This window comes from Meleagris gallopavo, chromosome 2 (genome assembly GCF_905368555.1).
Source record: "Meleagris gallopavo chromosome 2, MGAL_WU_HG_1.1, whole genome shotgun sequence".
NCBI lineage: Eukaryota > Metazoa > Chordata > Aves > Galliformes > Phasianidae > Meleagris > Meleagris gallopavo.
The window spans coordinates 47,673,514-47,695,778 of record NC_139405.1 but is presented as its reverse complement, the minus strand read 5'-3'; the positions used below and the strand labels follow the sequence as shown (position 1 = coordinate 47,695,778).

General features: G+C 39.0%; 1 protein-coding gene across 1 annotated transcript; it reads right to left on the bottom strand.

Annotated features, from left to right (window-relative positions):
- Window positions 1-1,322: 1,322 nt before the first annotated feature.
- On the bottom strand, window positions 1,323-18,527 carry IYD (iodotyrosine deiodinase). The gene is made up of 7 exons (XM_010707178.4): window positions 18,440-18,527; window positions 17,357-17,764; window positions 16,939-17,160; window positions 8,417-8,611; window positions 6,227-6,386; window positions 4,340-4,496; window positions 1,323-2,335 (listed from the first exon to the last, which is right to left on the bottom strand). The coding sequence occupies exons 3-7, from the start codon at window positions 17,117-17,119 to the stop codon at window positions 2,153-2,155; spliced, it is 876 nt and encodes a 291-aa protein (XP_010705480.1). The 5' UTR covers window positions 17,120-17,160; window positions 17,357-17,764; window positions 18,440-18,527; the 3' UTR covers window positions 1,323-2,152.
- Window positions 18,528-22,265: the final 3,738 nt, after the last annotated feature.

Genomic DNA, 22,265 nt, shown 5'->3' with positions numbered 1-22,265 from the left:
CTCCTCCAAACCTGCCTTCAGGAGGGACCCTCGACAGGCAACGCTGCTGGGGGAAGAAACGGCCTTAAAGCAGGCTGAAATACGCCTTGTTTGGTGTGACGGGAAAGCACACCTTGCACGTGTGAGAGCCTGTAAAAGTTTCAATGTTAAGCTAGGATAGCATAACATTATCTCACTACTGCTACTACTAAGCAGAGAAAAGTATTTCCCATATGCAATAATTCCCTTCCTCCAGTACAAATCCGAACACGGTAAAGGGGACGGGGCGTTTAAAGAGAGAACCCGCTGACGCGGTGTGGGCGGAGTGACAGCAGGCAAACCCCCCGGCGTACATAGGCGGTCCCTTCGGAGCGCAGCCATCCGGGCGTGGTGCCGGCAGTGCGCGCAGGGATGGTCGGCTCTCTCCCAGACTACAAATTTAGCCATGGTCTTCACTAGACAGAAAGCTCTTGCCAAAAAGAATGTGGGATTTCAGTTCTCTGGCTGCAGGAAGTGCTTGAGCCTGTTGCTGCCAGTGGAGGGCGGCAAGCATACCGCCTGCGTGAGATGTGGGCAAGTGGTGATGTGCTCAGGATGGTGGCAGAGCTCAAGGAAGAAGTTGAGAAGTTAAGGAGCATCAGGGAGTGTGAGCAGGAGATAGACTGGTGGACTGACTCCCTGCTATACATGTGAGAAAGGAACTGGGGTGATACCCCTCAAACAGTGGCGGATCCGTCTCCTGTTGCTGTCAGGCAAAAGGAGGGGGCCTTAGAGATGGGAAGGAATGGAAACAAGTCTCAGCTCAGTGTTGCAGGCAAATTCCACGCCTACCTACCTCGTTTCCCAGGTGCCACTACGCAACAGGTTTGAGGCTCTGGAATTTGAAGGAAAGGTGAGTGAGGATGTGGTGGGAGATCCACCAAGGGGGTTGTCTAGAGTGAGGCAGTTAACTCCATGTCTCAAGATGGCTTCCTCCAAGAAGGAAAGAAGGGTAACTGTAGTAGGCTACTCCCTTCTGAGGGGAACAGAGGGCCCCCTACCCATAGCAAAGTGTGCTGCCTACCTGGGGCCCAGGGCAGAGGCATTATTAAAAAACTTCATGGTCTAGTTCAACCCTCTGATTATTAACCTTTAGTTATAGTTCAGGCTGGACGCTACAAAGTTGCTGAGAGAAGTTTGAAGGCTAACAAAAGGGACTTCAGGGCATTAGGGCAGCTAGTTGATGCAACAGGAGTACACATGGTATTTTCCACTAGCCCTTCAGTGGCAAGCAAGGGATTCTGAGAGGATGAGGGAAACCCATCTCATAAATATATGGCTAAGAAGATGATGCTATCACAAGATTTATTTATTTATTTATTTATTTATTTATTTATTTATTCATTTTACTATGGGGCAGTTTACTCAGTGCCTGTGCCAGGAAAGGTTCAGGTCCAGGAGTAGTCAAGCACTGGAACAGGCTGCTCAGAGAGGTTGTGGATGCCCCGTCCCTGAAGGTGTTCAAGGCCAGGTTGGATGGGGCCCTGGGCAGCTTTTTCTAGTATTAAATGTGGAGGTTGGTGGCCCTGTATGTGGCAGGGGAGTTGAAGATTCATGATCCTTGAGGTCCCTTCCAACCCTGACCATTCTGTGATTCTGTGAAATGTTTAGGTGTTGTACTGAGGGACATGGTTCAGTGGGGAAATATCGGTGGTAGGTGTACAATTGGACTAGATAACCTTGGAGATCTTTTCCACCCTTAATGGTACTATCATTCTGTGATATACAACCTCCATTAAAGTTATGAAGTAAAAACAGCTGTTCAGTGGTAATCACAAAAGTATAAGGAAAATATGTGTTCTAGTTCAAGGAAAGATCTGTCCCTACAATGCATAAGAAAAATAAAGTGATGAAGGTCATTTGAATGTTACTGTACTTGTCTCCTGGAACAACTGCTCAGGTTCATTGGTAATAGTACCTGTTAAATGCACCATGCGTGACTACTTGCTGCTGTTAGTAGAAGCAGGCACTGTGGTTACTAGCACTAAAAGGTGCACGAGTGTAAACAGCCAGAGCAGCAGTAATACGTGAGCATTAAAGCTGGGTATAATACACAGGAAAAGCATCAACAACTTCAGTGGGCTGCTGCTTCCTAGCAGGCAGTAAGTTGTGCTCTCTCCTTGTGGCCCTGGGTTCACATGACCACCATGATGTCTTCTAATGGCTTTCGAGTCAGTGCAGGCACAGTGGCATCTTTCTTGGGATAGCCCACAGGGAGCAGCAAGAGCAACTTCTCATTGGCTGGGCGCTGGAGCAGTGCCCGCAGCTGCGGGCCACAGTTCAGGGGTGTGGTGGTCACCGTGTACAGACCGGCATTCTGCAAGGAGACAGGAGCAGAGTGAAACAAAGGTCTGAAATGGGTGCTTTTGTGATCATTATTCTCCTGACACCTGTACACATTCTCATACTGACTAGCCCAGAAATACTGCTTTATTACACTCTTCTGCAGGCTTTAGAACAATCTGATTTACTTTATTGCCTCAGTAGTGCCATGAACGATGCCTGCAGGAAAAAAAACCAACAAACCAGCATCTTTCCACTGCAGCAACAGCCCAGGCTAATGGAAATAGCTCTATTCTTTAACATACCTGTGATATTCTGTGATACCTGTACTTTGTATAGCAGGAGTCTGCCTGTGGTGTGCATCATGACGGGGAACCTGCGGCTACAGTGAAGATGAGAGGCACTTGTGGACATTTCACTGGAATATCACCCCATGGGGTTCATCACTCACACAGAGCAATGTTTTGGTTCTTAAATTCAGATTGTTGGCAGGAAGATGTCTTACAGCTTTCTGAATGTTTGTTCCTGCTCAAGTTCTGTACCTCACAGGGGTAGGAGACACAGGCTCTGCCTCAGAACTTGTCATAAGAGTCTATGACAAACATTCTGGCTTGCATCAGAAACTAAAAATAAGTCTGTGCATCACTTTGCCCTCATATGAATTCTCACAAAATAAATAAATAAATAAATAAATAAATAAATAAATAAATATGATCTGACAAATAAGAAAGAGCCGACACTATCCAAAACTCATTACCACACAGCTGAGGTGCTTCTTGAGCATTGCGCACATGGATTTCAGTCTCTTCCTGCATGTAATGCAAAGCATGTTGGTTGGCTTTGAGATACAAAAGGCAGACACTAAGATATGCTCAGGCAATGTGCCTCTCATATTCAGTAGTATCTATGATCTTCTGAAGAGGGGAAAGCTAATAGTAATCCATGGCACTGTGTCATTTAGTGTTGTCAATTAACAACGCTAAACAATTAACAGTAATTAACAACACTGGGGAAGAGATAGCACTAAGGAGCACAACAGTGGATAGGGAGTCTCAGAAGTCCCACCTAATGGTGAGCTGGCAGAAAGTGGAGCTTTGTCACTCCTACAACTTCTAATTTAGGCACCCATGACATAGCGCTTGTTCTGCCCTATTCCCTGTGCACCCCCTTTGCTGTCAGTTTCTATGGGGAGAAAATAGAGACTGCCCCCCCAGTGATGTGCATCTGCATTGCCCTCTTCTCAAGACATCCCATCCTGAAGATTCTCCTAAGGAAAAACAATTCAGGCAGGGTAATGTCATTCAAAACAGAATGGAAGAGAAATGGCAGTTCTCAGTAGGGAACTGGCCTAATATAAGAGGTGTCAGCTTGCAGTTATCTTGCTGACACTCCAAGCTAACAATCAGAATATCTTCACTATTTAAGTACTTTGTGAGTACATCAGATACATCAAGCAGCAGTGAGCGCTGAGAAACCACAGAGAAAATCCAACTGGTTGGTGTCAAGCATGCTGAGCTTTAGAAATCAGTACATTTTCAGAAATATCTCAGAAAGACTGATTGAAATAGCACAGTCCGTTCGGTAAAATATGTCCCTGATATTTTTTCCAGCATTGTGAACTAAATTGATTCAGGGTCAAGACATTTTTTAGAGGTTACTGAAAATGTGGTGCTGTACAGCCATACTTTGGTAACCTACAGACCTTTGTCATCCCTGTTAACATAAAGCAGAAACTACATAAGGCAGAAACCACAGATGCTGAAGCCTGTGATAGGAGGACAGTAACAACTCTAAAGGTAAGTTGCATTGCATTTTTCATCTTCTTAAGCAGTACTGACAATAGGAGTCAGCACAGACAAGGGCCCATGCAGCGCAACTTTAAAACTCAAAACTAAGATGTACTGCCAGGATTTGGACAGTCTGGAGGAATGAATGTTAAAATCTGAATTGGGTTCCACCCTTATTTTAGCAGAACGGTTTTGATATGTAATTGAAACTGATATAGTGACTTTTCAGTGTGCCAGTTCTGTCAACATACCTGCAGTGCAGCAAGCAGCATGCCACAGGCAATGGATACACTGATTTCATTGTAGTAGTGGGTCTTCTTTTTGCCATTTGGAAGCCTCCCATACACCTGCTTGAAAATCAGGATCAGATAGGGGGCAGTGTCCAAGTATTCTTTGATCCAGTTTGTTCTGCAAAAGAATAATATTTAAGACATTTATTTTGCAAGTCTTCCACTTTCCCATAAGTCACATTTGCTATCTGCAAAGGTCCAGTAAAGGTACGTGACAATTATAGCAGTAGGCTAAAACTTAAAACATATTCTGTAGAGGATTAAGTATTATCATCTTAAACAGAAGCATTTCTGCAAAATGCCTGAATAGAGTTCTGAGGTTTAACACATTTAACTGAGGAACTGAAAAGTAGAACTGCAAAAAATAGGAGCTAAGTCTTGACATCTTATCTATGAACTGACCTCACAAGCATTTGTCCTTAAAATGGTTTAATCCCTAAAATTTTGCAGACCTGCAGCTCTACCTGTTGTCATCAATGCCAACATTTTTGTGATTGTAGGGAAAACAGCTAGCAGAAAAGATCAGAACTGTTTGGTCTAAGGTATAAACCTGAATATAACAACAAATGTTGCTATCCTGTTCCTGGATATTTCAGCTCTATTAGAATTTATTTGGTTCCCAAGTTGTTACAGTGGGAATACATACAGAAATGATGTCAGATTTAGGGTTTTTTGTTTGTTTGTTTGTTTGTTTTGTACTGCTCTCATTCAAAACATAAAAAATACTTCATTTTAGTAGTTTACATAGCATATAAGCACCTGAAAAATAATAGTTTTCTGAAAGAAAGAGAAACAAATTAACCCTATAAAGCTTGTGCATATGCTTCATTTAACAAGCCAAGACTCACTATATGTCTTCCCATTGTGTAGAGTTAATCAAGTCAGATAGACTTTGTAGGGCATTTCAAAAAATTACATATTGCATAATTCAACACTTGAATAAAGTCTAGCCTTTGAACTACCACAGCCAAATGCAAAATTCCTACTAACTTCGGGGGCTTCATGCCTTGGCAAATAACAGGAAAAAAATGGGAAAATTTTCTGGCAATAGAGATTATATAGAAAAATAAAAATGACAAAGTCAAATGCTTGAAAAAGTCTCAAGATGGAGAATGTGTAATCACTTTTATTCAAGGGAATTTTATGGATCAGCCACAAAGGAGCTACACATATTTTTAGTTTTTTCTTGCCAATCTTATAACTTAGAAATATCTAAAAACAGAGAAGGAGGAAGAAAAGGAAAAGTGTACTAGAAGAAATCACGATAGGCTTCTTTTATCACTTTGATTTTCTAGACTATGGTGCTTTCAGTAAGATTTTCGTTATCTTGAAAATCAAGACAAAGCCAAACAACAGGGAAGGGTATGCTGAACATTCAAATCACTTATTTCATCCTTTTTCTGGTAAGACTGAAGCAGAGTCATAATGTGTAGCCAGAATTAGCATATAAGAATATAAATGCAACTCCTGCTGGGGGGAGGGAGCTTCAACTTTCCTCAGACAGGAGTTTGGGAAGAAACCCAAATTAGTAGAAGGATCACAGTATAGAGCACCACACAGGCTGGGACAGCCTCTGACCTCATCTTTCCTCTTTCTCTGCAATCAGGAAATGGGAAATATTTACAGTTGCCCTTCTGTGCAGCACTAGAAAATGGGGGAAGCTTGAGGAACAGGGATTTGAAAGAACACCTTTAAAAAAAGAATTTAAAAAAATATTTCCATATTTGTTTTTTCTTACTGAAAAGCCAAAATACAAAAAGAAAAGCATGGATAAAACTCTCAGTATAGTTTTTCCTAGACCAAAACACGTCTCCCTCCAACACTCTTAACCAACTCATCTTTTCATACCTTAATCTCTTCAGGTCATTGACCCATCTCTCTCCCATCCTTTTTTTGTAGTTTATTTCTTCTTCTTCTTCTACAATCTCCCGAATCTTATGTTTTAAATCTGGATCTTGCACTACCACAAAGGTCCAGGGCTCAGTGTGTGCTCCACTGGGTGAAGTACCTTAGTACAAGAATGGGAAAAGATGAAGAGGCAGCTAGCAGAATGCTGGGAGAGGAGGTGCACTGAGAGGTATAAGCTCTTCCCTCTGGGCTTTCAACTGATCATCAGAGCAATGGGAAAGAAAGCTGACGAACTGGGAAAAAGGGCAGACATACGTTCTAGCAAACAACCTGTGCACTTGTAAGTGTAAAATTCCATCCAGTGACTGAGGTTACTCCTTTCAAATTGCCATTTAACAGTTAGGAAAAGTCAAGGATTTGTAAAAATTCATTTGTGGTTTTTTATGATAAGGCAATATTTTGATGCAATATATGCATGCAGTAATGTTAATGCAAATTATTATGCCCAAAGCAGCACATCATCTGAATATGCAACAAATTCAGAAATGGTTTTAGCTGAAGGGCAAAGCTAATAGCTTTCAAGGAAAGAAGTCTAACCACCCGCAGGAATCTGTCACTAGCTGACAAATAAGAGGAACTGCACAATGCAGACACCTGCCATATAGCATACAGGTTTGCATTTGTTGTCCCAAAGACAGCTGGTCTATGTACATATTCAATCTCCACTTGCTCATTGAGCCCTGATCATTACATGTTGATGCTTCTGGAGAATATTTTAAATGCCTAACAGATGAAAGCCAGTAGCTGAAGGATATAGTTGTTTGTGCAAGCTCACAGAGAAATAGGGTAAAGAACACTGTTCACATCTCTCTAGCTCCACATAAACACTTAAAAAATATTTGAAATTCTTGGATACATGCTATATTTGTTCATGTGAGCACTGAATTCAGCTTGAAAAACACTGAATAAGAAACAGCTTGAACTATTTATCTTTAATTTAAAATGTGTTTGTATCAAGAACCTCATCTCTCCCTCAGGTTTGGATAAGAACTGATGACATTTATGTTTTGCATTGTTTTCTTTTCCTCTGCACAGCCCAAAGCTTTCAGGGTTACAAAGTACTTCATCTGTACTCCAGGCTTGTTCACTTTGCTGCATTTGCTAAAACATGTTCAGTGTTCTAATGACTCCCAGCTAATTAGAGGAAGATGGAGTCTTGTTACAGTGCAGTAACAAAGCTGATTACAGTTTTAAAGAGAAAACAATGCACCTCAGATGCTAAGAATCTCCTTATTAATAATCCTATTAAAGTCTATTGAACTTTCCTCTAAGGTAGCTTATGAATATTGTTCTGTACTAACAATATAGTGGCAAGTTCACAGAATTAAGATAAATAATGAGTGTCAGACACACTACTGGCTGAAGTCAGTGTTACTAAAGCAGAGATGAGATTAGATGAGGACATTACAGTGATGATTTGAAACACATGAGTTCTCCAAAAAATGAAAATTCATATCTGACCCTCAGCCAAATCACGATCAAGGTCCTCTGCATACATCCCAGTCATGCAACAGGACCATGGCACTGATACTGGAAAGACTGGAAAAGTTTTATTTTTGCTCTTAAAGGGAAACTTTTTTCCAAAAAATAAATCTTAACCATTTACATTATCTGAATTATCTGTTAACATTATCTGTTTCTCACATCTGAGTCAAGCTCATAAATTTGTCTGGGGAAAAACAACAACAACAAAAAAAACTGTATGTGATGAATATCATGAGGAATGAAATTTGAAAGCACATGAAGTACACATGGTTTGATGTTTTTTGAGGGAAAACACTTTAGTACTCCTACCTGAAAGATATTTCACTGAAATGTATTTAAATTTTATTTAAAAATACCTTTAAAAGATTAAAAATGAAGTATTTTTTTCACACATTTAATTTTTTTCCATTTTAGGTGCATTAAAACTATAAAAGAAGTGCTCCAAACAAGTCCCTGACATACAGTCATCGAAGCTGATTAATTTCCAAGCAGTCAATGAGTGCTTACTCATTATGGCTCCAGATGAGTCTAGGAAGACTATAATCCAAGTGCCAATTCCCTTGGCTTTTTCATATCACTTGTATGCAGTGGAACAGCCGTATTAAAGGTTGTTTTTTTTCAGACTTTGAACAATGCAGTACCTACCTGCTGTTCTGATGACGTTATCAATAACCTCCCTGGGGACTGGCTCATCACTGAGAAACCTGACAGACCGCCTCTTATCAAGAAGCTCATAAAAGGACCGTGACCTTTTAATCATTTCAGCCTCAGAGTAGCGCTCTGCAATGAAGGGGACATGGGCAACATTTTCATCAAGTCCTTGCCAGTCTTCATCAACCTCTGCAAGAAAATAAAAGTGGTTAGTGATTTTTTTTTTTTTTTAGCTGGAGAATGCTGAAATCTTTGACATTTACTGCCATAATGCACTTTGGTCTGTATTGACATACATTGCATTTCTACACTATCGAAAAGCCAAAGTCTGAGGTTCCCGTTGACACAACTCACTGATTCCCAGTTCCAGCTAACATAAAAACATTGTTTAAATACCAAGAGGCAGAAGAAAACTGGCTGTAGAACTGTGATCCAAGAAGAAGTTACATCCTTCAGCTCTACAGTCTGCAAGCATTCCAGTAAAAGTGTATTATAAGCTGAAACAGCACTGAAAAGGTGGGCAGCTTTTCAACCCACTTTTCTCAGTAAGCAAATCTGAACACGTATATGCATCCTCAAGCAGTCTAATAAGAAAAAGATCAATCAAATTACTGAAGTTAAGAAGAGAGCTTAACTATCAAGATGTGTAAGATTTCCTCTGAAGAACTGAATATCAGCTTCTTCCTATGTTCATGTTTCATAGGCTATGTGCAAATGGGACTTTGTGGTTAAGTTCTTTGGTTTCATGGGACTTTCAGCAAAAGGGGAAATGGGTAATAGGCATTTATACTTAAGATAACATGTCAAACACAGGGTATTGTGTTTCTCGTTTTTAATTTAAGAACTCAGAATGGTTCCTAATTTCACTGAAATGAAGCTTTTCTTTCTTTTTTTAATACCATAAAATACATCTTCTGCTCTCTCTGAAATCTATTTTTTTCTCCTCTGTATTCCTAGAATTAACAGTGGCATTTTTTGCCTCTGTGATATGGAAGTTAAAAGCATTTAAGTTTTGCATTTCTGCTAGTCGATAGTATTGAGCAATCTGCTACATAGGGCTGAGTCAGGAAAAAATATTCCAGTTCTTTTCCAGTTGCCATTAGGCTGTTATTTCAAAATCATAGCAGTCTCCAATGCAAATTCAAACAGCAGCTAACTCTGTGTTTTTGTAGTATGTAGTTGCCTTAGAGACGAGGATGATTTTTGTTAAAATTTTTATAAATACCAGTGAAATATTCACAAGCGTGGCTCAGCTTGTGCAAGGGGATGCAAAATATCCAGTTGCACATGTTGAATCTAAACAGTGATTCTGAACCCCCAATAGCATATGTTTCATTTATATACAAATAAGTCACCCAGAAAGTTTGTTTCTTTTAGCATTTCACAGCTGTGTTAGGCGTGCTCAGTCAAGCCTGCAAGAACATGGCTACAGGGCGATGGGAAGCAGAGACCAGTTTGTAAAAATTATTTTGTGGGGATTTTAAATCCCCAAATCTCCTCTTGAATAACTTACAGGCCTGAAAGTTGGATCGCTGCCTGCAGCTGGCCTCTCAAAAACCATCTTGTGTGTGCAGGTATTTCTGATATAACCAACATACTCGTTGCTGAACTGAGAATTAGAAGTAACTCAGACTGACACACATCCTGATTTATTTACAGGCACTTACATAAGGAGTTTCTAAATGGGAAAAAATATTGTCTTTATGATAAAAAACTCTGAAATCAGCTAAGGTTGTGCATGTGTATCATAAGGCAGAATGTGACCAGAAAACTATATTGAATTTATGTATTGGATTAGTGTTCTGGTAAAAATTTCAAGTCAAACAATATTATTCATGCTCATACCAGTATGCTGTAGTGATCATTCCTATTCATTTCCCAAGCTTACAATGTTGAGTATCCTGAGAAACAGGAATAGGATACTTCTAGTCTATCTATAATAACTTAGAAACAGTCCAATAAGAACTTAGCCTTAATAGCTCTTATGTGCTCTCATTATTTACTTTCATATGATGAGGTTTTACCAAGGTTCAGAAAACAGGAAATAACATACACACACTGCACTGTACCTTCTTTCCTTCTTTTTTTTTTCTTTTTTTTTTCTTTTTTTTTCTGGTAGTGGAAATTTTACAGTCTAACTTTAGCTCCCAAACTTATCCAAGCCCTGCTTGAACATCTCTTTTTCTACTATTATTGCAAAATCATCAAAAATCCTTTTGGGTCAGAGATACAGAAACCAGCCTATAAACTATTGAAACCTTTACAAAAGAGGTTTGTCAAGTAGGAGGAAATTTGTGTAATCTCTATACCTGATTTTGAAACATGAGGAGAGGAAAGTCGAATAAATGATAAACCGTGAATGTTGAAGAACAGAAAGATCAAATTATCTATATAGATGAGTAGTTAGAGAGTTGATCAGAGGATGTAGTTAATTCAAAGAGCATGTTGCTTGTGGATATTTGAATGCAGAGGTCAAGACAGCAAACTGGAAGAGCAATCAGTGCCTGTATGGGAGATAGAATCATATCTCACTTAAAACAAGACAGAACAGGGAGAGAAGAATCAAGCAACAATAGCAGTATCTACTTGGACACGTTCAGGAAACATAAACAGAATTGATGTGGCAGATCAGAAAGAAATATAAAAGTGATATATTTAAAACAAGGTTAGCTTTTTGAAATGCATTGCCTTCTGGGATAGTGTGAAACAGACGAAAAGTACCCAAAGTTCCATTTGAATTAGGACACATCTTTAAGAGTCATATTGCCTTGATTGTATTGTTACTGTGAAGTATATGGTGGAAGCACAGCTTCCTAAGTATAGACTGAAGAGGAAATACTAAGGTAATACTAGAAACCAGGCTTCTCAGCTGAAGCATTGAATACCTTCATCTGTTCTTTTTATTCTGCAGTGACTACCTTAGCTTTGGTTTCATTGAGGGGGTAGGACTTTATTTAAAAAAAAAAAAGTGCCTCTGTACTGAGATTATCACTTAATTCAATTCAATTGTTTACATTACAAGTTAAGGAAATGAAAGTTTCTAATTTTGGGAAAATAAAAGATTAAGGAAAAATAAGTTGAACAACTCAGACTGAAAAACTCAGGGATCAGGAATCAGAGGCATTTGGCACTTCTTCATAGCAGAGGTATAAAATTCATCTCAGATGTAACTGGTTGAATAAAAATATCAAGTAAATGTTGTACAGGTAGCTAAGAATACATGCAGCTAAGTTAAGCAAATTAGAAAGTATAAAACTTTCTATCAATGGTAAAGTTGAGTTAAATTTTTTGAGGTTTGTTTTCCTGGAATTTTTTCCTTCTAAGTAGAAGAAAAGCGGCTACTCCATGGCCAACATGGTTCAGCACAGTAATAACGCAGGGGAAAAAAAAAAAAGGGCATATATTTTCAAAGATATTGAACACATGATGAGGGTGAGATGACTAGTGAGAATGAATGTTTGAGAAGCACCATATCTGATTTAGAATATCTAATTTAGAATTGCAAGCAAAAAAGTGCCGGAATGCACTAAAATCAGAATACTAGCTGAGGCAGAAGAACCTAGATGTGAAAGAACTGACACACAAAATCGAAGTTCGCCTGGAACTTTTTTAAAAACATAAAATGATCTATTATTTATTCCTTTCTACCATGTGTCTACCATTCATTCTTAGCAGTTAATGTCATCCATATGCTAAACTAAAAACATTATCAACACCATCTGTTTGGTGCACGCTCTTTATATCTTTAATGGCTATGTTTGGACATATTCCTGTTTGTGTGGTCACAGTATATAATACTACAAGTGTCTTGTTTATATGTATGTGTATTCTTTTGTTTGATGGACAACAGACATCCTGCTAGTCATTCAATTATCTTGTTAGACACATTCTCAACATTCCCATAAATTCTATTCTGATGTACATCTCTGATAGTCATCAGGCTTCTTTTCAGGCAAACCTGAAAAGATTCTGGCTTAGATATCCCAAGTGAAATCTCATAATAGATGTGCCCTTTGGATACATTTTAGAATGATGTTTGTGTTCTTCCCAGAATTTCACATGGAAACTTAAAATCAGCCTACAAATCATGCAATAAATTTTGCCTTTTGAAGGAAACACATTTGCTATGAGTTTCTAATATTGTAAACTCACATGAGTATGAGCACAACTTATTGTTTAATTTTTGCTGGCCACTTATTTTGCCCACAGTGATATTTCTATGCATTACTGTCTCCCAATTTTATATCATTAAGAAATTTCACTTGTACACTCCTTGATTTTATGAAAGGTTACAGGGTAATATTAACGATTGATTCTGACACTGATTATTGAAAGACATCACTAGGAACTTCAGTCTAGACTGAAGTATTTACTTTCCAAACTAGCTCTTTCAGTTTATCCTCCAAGGAATTGCTTCCTACATTTAGAATTTCTCTTCCAGTTCTGTTTTCCAATGAATTGATACGACACACAATATGTAATTACATGCATACAAAGAAAGGCTGCGGACCTTTGTATCTAAAGTGCTGGACAAATGACCCTGTGCTTCTTTGCAAGACTGAAGGCAGACTGCTACACAATCTGCCACTATAGGAATCCCATTAATGAATCCAATCCTGAACTGAATGTGTTGCTAATGGTAAGCTAAAGGAAATGGAGTGCCTTACTTGTGGGATATAAATAGTTGTTAGCAAAGTGAGCCTGGAAACCCCAGGGATTGATCAAGGATCTTAACCAACAGAAGCATCAAATGGGAGAGACAGACAGGAAGAAAGAATTACATAGCATTGGGAAAGTGAATTCAAGCTATAATGCAGTTACAGAAGGTTTCTGAAGTTCTTCAGAGAAATGAACTATTTTTCATAAAGAGGAGAAATGCTGGTTTATCTAGTAAATGAAAAACTGTGAGGCAATCTGATTGTTGTCTATAAACCACAGGAGGGTTATGAACCTGTCCTGGGAAAAGTATGTTAGGAACAAACAAAGAAGGATGGAACAATAAAAAGTGGGTATAGACAAAGGTTAGACAGCAGGCAGGGGAGAATTTTTAACCTATGGCATGAAGTTCTAGAATAACATTCCAGCAAGGTGTGAAAATGGGATCAGGTTTTGAGTTCAATCAGCTAATGACAAAGACTGGAGCATCAGCAGAGAGATAAAAACAATGAAGTGTGATGTTCATGTAAGTCTTGTGTTTCTAAACGACATAAAGAATGAACTGTCATTAAATTGGAGAATTAAATTTCTACTGTCTCACTCATGCCAATAGTATTACTATTGAAAGATATGGGGAACTTTTGAACTCAGGGAGAGGAGAAATACATCTAAAGTGGGAGAGGTCTGTTATAAGAAATATCATAAGCAATAAGCACTGAAGTCTGAGAAGAGATGAAATATTTAAGCCTTTGCACATTGCTTTATATTTTTTACAAACATTACCAAGAAAAGTCCACACAATTAAATACACAAAAATAAAATCCCTTTGCTAATAATCTCGGAAGCTGATCCTCAGAATAATAAGGTTGCAAATAGAATTAATCTGATCCTCCACAACACTGTAAATTGACTCTATATTTACCTTATCCATCAAGGTTATTGATCTGAATAATATGACCAAGAAAGTGACTTGTTTGTTCCTGATTTGAGCCAGGTGTATTGTAGTAATTAACTAGGTAAGGACTCCCTGGACTGAATAATTTGCTAGAAGTTGCCTTTGCAACCACCTAGATTTAACTGTGTAAAACTGAAGCCATGGGATATTAGGTACCACCATTTGGAATCAGATGCCCAGCACTAGGAGAAAGCCCTCATGGCTCATGCTTCAAGATAAGGCTGAAGAAACATATTTTTAAATGTGTTTTTAATCTATGTCTAATTGGCGATTAGACAAGACCTAGTACAAGATACAGCCACACATATAGACCATTTGTACCAATCCACAGCATGACTGTCCCTCATTCTTGATCTCATAAACGAAGGAAGAAGATACAGAACATATGGACATGCAAACAAATCAGGAGTACTTCCAGCTAATAACCTGCTGACTGAATGCTTGCTGCTTAACCAAGGAACTCTGTTTCTGGCTGCTCTGAAAAACATCTTTCTCTTCAGTAGCTGAAAGCATAACAAAGACAGGCTTGGAGCATCTGCAACTCTCTCTTCTGCCATTGGCTTCCATTAAGTGGCTCTACTGAGCCTGTCCAAGCAGATCAGCTAATTACACCTAATGCTCCAATGCCCAAAGGTTTGCCCCCTGAAGGGAAACATCCCCTGCTGGTGCCACTTGAATGAAGGTTTACAATGCTGGTGATGCCTGAGCAAGTTCAGTGATTTTCTAAGAAGGTGCAGAGTGCAACCTGCCCCTTGAAGTGTTTCAGAAACATACAAGGGCTGCATAGTATCAGGCTTCTTCATTCCCTTGATGAAGTTCCCTTTGGTCATGGCCAAGTATCAAAAAATTTGGTATTTAGCTGCATTTTCCCGTTAGGGGGCTGTACAAAATTCAGCTTGTTTACCTAAAGCAGGCTTTGGTTCCAGTTTTAGACAACAGCTTAAAAATGCTTCATCTCATCTACCTCAAATTCTCTCCAGAGGAGCTACCTCTTTAAGCACGAGCCAACTTGAGACATTTAAATAGAAATGAGTTTTTCTAATAAAGAAGCATTAGTGAAGCAGTAGAATTTGCATGTCAGGTAAAATACTCTCCACTGTTCAGAAAAAAACCCACCTGTTTACATTCCATGTTTCCATTTTAGCAGCTGCTGTGGTCAGTGAAAGTTTTTACACTGACAACAAGGTGAATATGTTTGATCATTTATTATGGCATTAGCTGGATAACAGATCCCTTCCGAGACAATCATATACTCTTCTCACTTAGTCTGGGCTTTTTCCTGCTGAGGAAAACTTTCACCAAGCATGGTGCAATTACTTTATCTGGAGATAAAAGACCTGTCTGTTTTGCAAATATCTTGGCTTTAAATCACATAGCATTAAGGGAAAGATGATTATTTCTTGTAAAACAATAAAGCAAAAAAAGTCTAATTTAATGTTGCATTACATGGTACATTGAGAGCAGTTTTACGTACAATCTCCTTTTAGCAATGTCATAGATGTGTACCTACCTGTGAATTTTTATAAGCACTTTATAACTAGTACAATTTTGAATTTAGCATCTGCACTAAAGATAGAATAAACTAACACATTTTGTATATGGAGCTATAGCAGAGAGGGTCCTCATTAAGGGCTAATATATTTGTTTATTCAGGGGATCTGCATTTTTAAACTGATAGAAACAGCTGTAGTCACAGATGTCACAATGATAACTCATAGAATTTTCACTTGAACTACCCACAGGAATTTTAATTTGCAACAGTTTAACTGAACTGGTAAGCCATTAGAAAAGGGAAATACAGGACAGTTTTGTATAGGATTTTTTTTGCATTGTAGAAAGGAAGGAATGACATTTGAACTAACTTTTAAGTAAATGTTGTGTATTTGGGATGTAGCCAACATGGTTTAAAAGGTTCCAAAGTATTAGCTATTTCTGGAAACTGATACAGAATGCTATCTCAAACTATGCTGAACATTGAGAAACAGAGAGAAATAATGGTTCTCAGAAATAGGTATACGTACAGAAAACAATATGAGATACAAGAATCCAAGAAAACGACTGTCATTATGGGAGAGAGAGAGAAAAAAAAAAAAGCCTTTGAAACCGGCATGAGTGAATGAGCTGTATTATTTTTAAGTTTAAAAACTTCATAGGAACAGAACCATGTCGATTTTTATATCATGAAGAAATGAAAGGAGATTATGAAGGATAATGAAGAAGCAAAAAAGAAGGAAAGGTACATCTTATGCTCATACTTTTGTCCAAGATAAGAATTGGGAACCACTACTGCAAGAAAAGGCATTCTACGTGCAGCTTCAAATATGCTGTTCAGTGAACAGAGATCAGCACCATCACTACTGCTACTGTTCTTAAAAATATGACTCAACATAGCTCCAAAACGATCCCCATTCTAAACCAGCTAAAATTCTTATGGACATTCATACTGTAACAAAATTATTTCCCTTTTTTTTCTGGGGGTGTTGAGATCAAATACAGACTGTGCCATGTAGCTCATGTAGGTAAAGCAGGATAAGGTGTCTACCAAGTCAGCCTACAGACAGAAGCTCTCTTTCCTTTCAGAGCTCCCCATCCTAGGAAGAAATTTTAGCAATATCCCCTTTCTTTCCTACATTTCCCACAGAATCCCTCTTAGATCTGAGATCTGCTGGGCAATGGGGCATACAACAAAGTTTGAAAATACATTTTCTTCTTGCACTCTGACCTGTCGGTCACCAAGAGGGACAGGACATCAGAATAGCCTTGTTCCATCAAGTTGACAAGCATAGTGCAGCATAGCACTTCGCATTTCTATCAAAGTGGAGAAGTCAGAAGTTTGCATCTCTATTCATATTAGCAGACCAAATTCAAGCAACAAAATTGCTCATTTGGAAAAGATTTTTCTTACCTTCTTCCTCTAAATGGTGATCAGTGCCATCTCTTAGATCTTCATCCACCCATGGGCGAGATATGGTCTTGCTTCTAGTGTCACCTTTTTCCTTCTCTCTGTTAGTCTTCTTCAGTATTACCCCAATCAAAACACATATAATTGCTAAGAAGACTGGGGTTAAGGAGGAAAATAATGTCATGACTACAGAAATGTGGAGACTTCCAAATTCAAGTTTCTCTTCTGAAAAGGAAAAGATGAAATGGAAAGCACAGAACAGAAGTAAACAGAAAGGGGTGGACCCACCGTTCACTTCTCGACCCTATCTCACTTCTGCTTTTCAGCCACTGCCCCCACAGTCTCCTCTGTGATGTTCTTCTGTGGTTAAGCAGACCCAGATATACCTATTTTGAAGTAAAATAAGTAACAAACTGCTTACAAACAACTAGCAGAGGCACTGACCACGTACTAACACATAAATGCTGACATGTGCAAAATAAATAAAAAGGTCTTCCAAAATCTCAGCCTGAGGCAAAACACTCCTTCCCCTTATTTTTTCAGGTACAGTGATCCCAGTAATCTTGCTTGTAACAACAAGTATGAGAAAGAGCCAAGCGGGAATGTGACTTTTAGAAACTGATGACATCTCTTCAATGTTTAACTCAGAATACTTAGTAATATTACATAGTTCCCAGGAAATCAGAGTATCACCAAGCAAACACGGGCTTGCAGTTCCACCCTCGGCTGTGTAAACAGGCCGATGTAAAAGATAATGAAGTGGTAGCACTACTTCAGCATGAAGGATGAATTAAATTGTCCACAGAACCCTGTATCCATTCTGGGTGGCCTGGGAAAAAAAAAAAAAGGAAAAAAGAAGAAGAATTCAGGGAGTAAAAGTAAGAATGATCTGAAGGCTGCAAATCTATGCTGTGGTGAGTTTTAAAACTGTGACTCAGTTATCTTATCAAAAGATTAAAAAGCAATAGGATCCTGGTCTAATCCCAGAATGGTCAATGTCTAACCCATTTTTAACTCAGTCAGCTGCTTGGGAACTGAAACAACATAGCAGCATGGAATTGGTCTTTATCTGGGACTGCTGGGCCATGCTGCATAATAAAAGATCAGGTGGCAATGGAGAGCAGGGTGCAGGAACTGACTGCACACAGTTACCAGCACCTACCAGCTCTTTTAGTGCCAGATAAGCATCAGCCCTGCCAAAGGTTATCTCACACTGCACAGGGCTAGCTTTGAAGTCTCTGCATGTTAAACTGTATTTTGGATAAGCCCATGCAGAATAAGTGAGAGCAGTCTATAGAGACATGTCCCCATGCTCAGCATGCCGTTCTGGGCTGTGCTGCAAGCCCTGTCTAGGATGACCTCCTTCCCTAACCTCCAGATGAGTGCGTAATTCCATCAGAGATGAAATAAAGAGGACATAGAAAAATTGTGCTTATGTTGCTAATCTAATCCAGTAAAACTGGTGATAGACAGGCATCTGCCTCTGGTTATGAGGGCAACCTACTTGAAAATCTGAGCCATTAGTCTTCTTTTCCAGTTTCCAGTCCAGATATGACCTGGGTCATATGGTTGGGTCATTGATGCTTGATTTCCTGTAAAATATTAATTAATTAAAAAAATTCATCCTTTACAGGAATAGAAGGGACAACTACAATCATGTAGGAAAAAAAGAGTTAAATTTATCCTCTATTTCCTTAATTTAGATATTTAATTTCATTTGTCCTCCCCGCTGGCCATCCAGTCAAGGAAGAAATACTTCACCTACTCCCAACTGGAAACATCAAAATTGTTTATGTGAGTAGAAAGGAGCCTACCGTTACATCAGACACTTTTTTGACAGCCCGTTCTATGGCAGAGAAGGAAAGAGAAATGTAATCTGAATGGTACTGACTATTTCTCCCACAGGGAACACGTTCTTGTTAATTTTGAATATTCACATACATATAAAAATTATCACCTGGATGCTTAGAGCTGAGAATCCATCCTGCAGAGAGACAGGTCCATTCAGAAAGAGAGAGTGAGAAGCAATAAGGAAGGTTGAATTCTATTGTTTAAAATAACTACTTCTATTTGCAATGCTGGGAACCTTGCAATCTCTCGCTCTTCTGGAATAACTTTCACTTTCTTAGAGGTGATGAGATATTAATTTTTCTCTTGTAAAGGAGAGAAAGAAAGAAAACTAAATAAAATTCCATTTGGTATTAACTCAGACAAAGTCTGTATTTGGTGTTACATATTCAAGTCTCTTAAGTCAAACTTCAGTCCCACAGAAATCCCACAATACCTTATTTTATTAAAATCTGATATAGTTTCAATAACTCCAAGCTGCAGACACTTAAAATATAAACACGGAGATACTCTGAGGAACTGTGGGAGTGGTGGGTGGACACACTCAATTTGTATTCAGTAGATCTTTATCAGTTTTTCTAAACATACTGCTGGATTTCTTCAATCCATGCTTTACGTGATTATTATCATGATAAGTTCAAGCAAATTTATTGCCATTATTTCTTCCTTTTTATGGTAAGATCTAAAGCCTAGCAGCTCGATATTTTATTTTGTGATTTTCAAAATAGTCAGGAGAAACACTGCAAATACTTCTACACCTACAAATTAAGCTTTTCTGATAAGCTTAGAAATACAGAAGAATTCAGTAACTATTGTAAACACCAAAGAACCAAAATGTTAGTGCATGAAATCCTTATTAACATTCTTAAAAGATACAGATCTTCATACAAGAGCTTTTGGACCAAACACTCTTTTTTATATATTTCCTATTGAATTCTGTGCTTGGTTGTTCTTCTGGAGAAATGAATGCATTCAAGTATCAAATATGGCCCTTTATTTTTCTCAAAGTAAATATGTGTTAAGAGCAATGTTATTCATAGGCTGCAAGGATACACGTGCATGGTAGTGCAGTGCATTAGCTCTGTTCTAAGCTGTTGTGACTCCGCTTCTGAGGGTAGTGGGTAGTGGGACTAACTGACTCTGTTATTTCACCATCCTGCTGTAACTGCACTGAGTGGGAGCAAAGACACTTTTCAGCACCCAGACATGAGCTCTGAGTTCCACAGCTCTGCATCCCCTTTGGATACATCTCCCATTTCTTTCCATCACTGCTGTGATCTCAGCATATCCCTCTCATCCTGCTTTCGAGAGCTTTAGGGCATTATTATGAGGCTAGGAAAAGACTGTTGCTGAATTCTTGTGTGAATACAGGCCCTTCCATCTCACACAGGCTAAAGATGGTAACAGAGCCTATCAGTGGATTTGTTGTCTGTATAGGGTGAGTGTGGGCTACATAAAGACACAGAGTCAGAAGAGAGAGAGACAGTGAATGGTCAGGCAGAAACAAAACCATGTGTATCCACACTCTTCCCTGTGTTTTTCTAACAGTACTTTTTTTTTTTTTTTTTTTTTAAGATAAATTTAAGATATATGGAAGGAGGGAGATCTTTGTGAAGTCCCCAGCCTTCTCTCTTTAGCTCATTTTCTACACTTGGCCTTGGATAAACACAGGCTATAGCACTGGATGATCAGCAGAAAAAGAATGTTAACATGGAATATACAGGAGAGCAGAGTAGGATGGAGATGGTAAGTACAATAAATACAGCACAAGTCTGTGAGACTTGTTGTGTGCTATCTTCAGTTACCATGTCATGTCCATCTTGGTGAACTTTATTAGTTGCACACACAGAAGGAAAGTGTGTGCTATTTCTGATACTGATCAGTACACATGCTTTTGCTGGGACCATTAAATGACACAACAAAATGTGGCAGTGAGTGTCCACATGGACAACTTGCTGCAAACATAATTACAAGCAGGAAAATGCAGCCACTGGGAACTGTCTTCAATATGCAAAAATTTTTCCATTGGCATCAGTCTCAGAAGTGAGTTCCAGCATGAAATTGAGGTTTACTGAGAAACAAACAAAAAAATCTTATTCAAATGCCACCCATGATCAGCCACCAACTCAGTATGTACAGGCGAGGCAAAAGCACAGACAAAATACTTAATCCAATTTCCCAATCAACACATAGAGACAAATGTCTGGGATCAGCTGAAACTTATACTTCACCATTAGCATTACTAAAAATATCATTAGCTTGATAAGCATCTTCATCCCTGTGATATGCCTAGTGCATACCCTCCTGCCTCCATCAGCGACCAGCTCACAGCTCTTCTGAGCAAGGTGACCCTCAGTCTTCTGCTATCTCTTTACTCTTCTGCACTCTCCCATACAAATGCCTCCTTCCCTTCCCTGAGTCAGCTGCGTGATCTCTTCATGACCCCCCTAGAGATATCAGATATCATGCCCTGTAGCATTAGATTTGATTATCTTTTTCATTAACTTAGCTCAGATTGCCACAAATGTTATTACTGTTTATGAACTAGCCTTTTGAAATCTAACAGTACAGAAGCTAATGCAATTACATCCCATAGCAATGAAAGCATGAGACAACAATGCAATAGAGTAATTCTTTCCATTTGTCCTCAGTATAGCGCCCTTCAGTTGCAGGGCAGAAGAAATAACCGAACAGTAGACGATATGATTCATTAAGACATTTCTAAAAAAAAATAGTCCATTTATTAGGATCCATGTTACCAGATAAACCATTACTCATATCTAAGGGAACAATAGCGGTCCTAAAAATATTTGTGATTTCAAAAAATAGCTTAAATCATGTACATCCAACATGTGGCCCACATGCAGCCTGGCCCCTTACTCTTGCTTGGTACAAGACCACAGGGAAAAGCAAGAATAATTAAAGGGCTATGCATATGGATCATTCCATCTAGCACAGACAAAATACATAAGCTATGAGTAGCCATCTAGCAGGTGGGAGTGCACATCCTAATACAAGCTGCTACAGCCTCTTCAGAGTAGGAATGTTTAAGGACAAGGAAGGGGATGTCAGTGCCCTCCTCCCTATAGCTGGTAAGTTGAGAACGACTGATTCCAGCTAAAAGATCCAATCAAATGAAACCTCTGTATATTGGGCCAAAGAGGGAAAGGCAGTGTCAAAGTGCAGAGACGTAAGTTAAAAAGGCAGATGCCGGTTGTGTGGCAGAAGCATTTCTGTAGATACAGATGAGCATGTATATAGGTCTGAACCAGTTTCGTTGTCAGAGCCATGTAATTATAACAATGCCAAAGGCTTGAGATAGCAGCTTACCCAAGACTCAAGCAGCTCCCCATGCTGGCTCCCCTGCTGCTACAGCTCTTCAGCCGTCATCCCCAGACATGGAGATCCACGTTGACACTGGTACATTTGTACATGCTCTGCCTGCGCCTTTGATTGCAGCACAGGCATCATCCCAGACCTCC

Excerpts from the sequence above, each read along its gene's own strand:
- IYD (XM_010707178.4), bottom strand. The coding sequence starts at position 17,119 with ATGACATTATTTTCCTCCTTAACCCCAGTCTTCTTAGCAATTATATGT. Across the intron at positions 6,387-8,416 it reads TAACGTCATCAGAACAGCAG|GTACTTCACCCAGTGGAGCA; the intron begins GTAGGTACTGCA and ends TCTTGTACTAAG. Across the intron at positions 4,497-6,226 it reads AATGACCTGAAGAGATTAAG|AACAAACTGGATCAAAGAAT; the intron begins GTATGAAAAGAT and ends ATTCTTTTGCAG.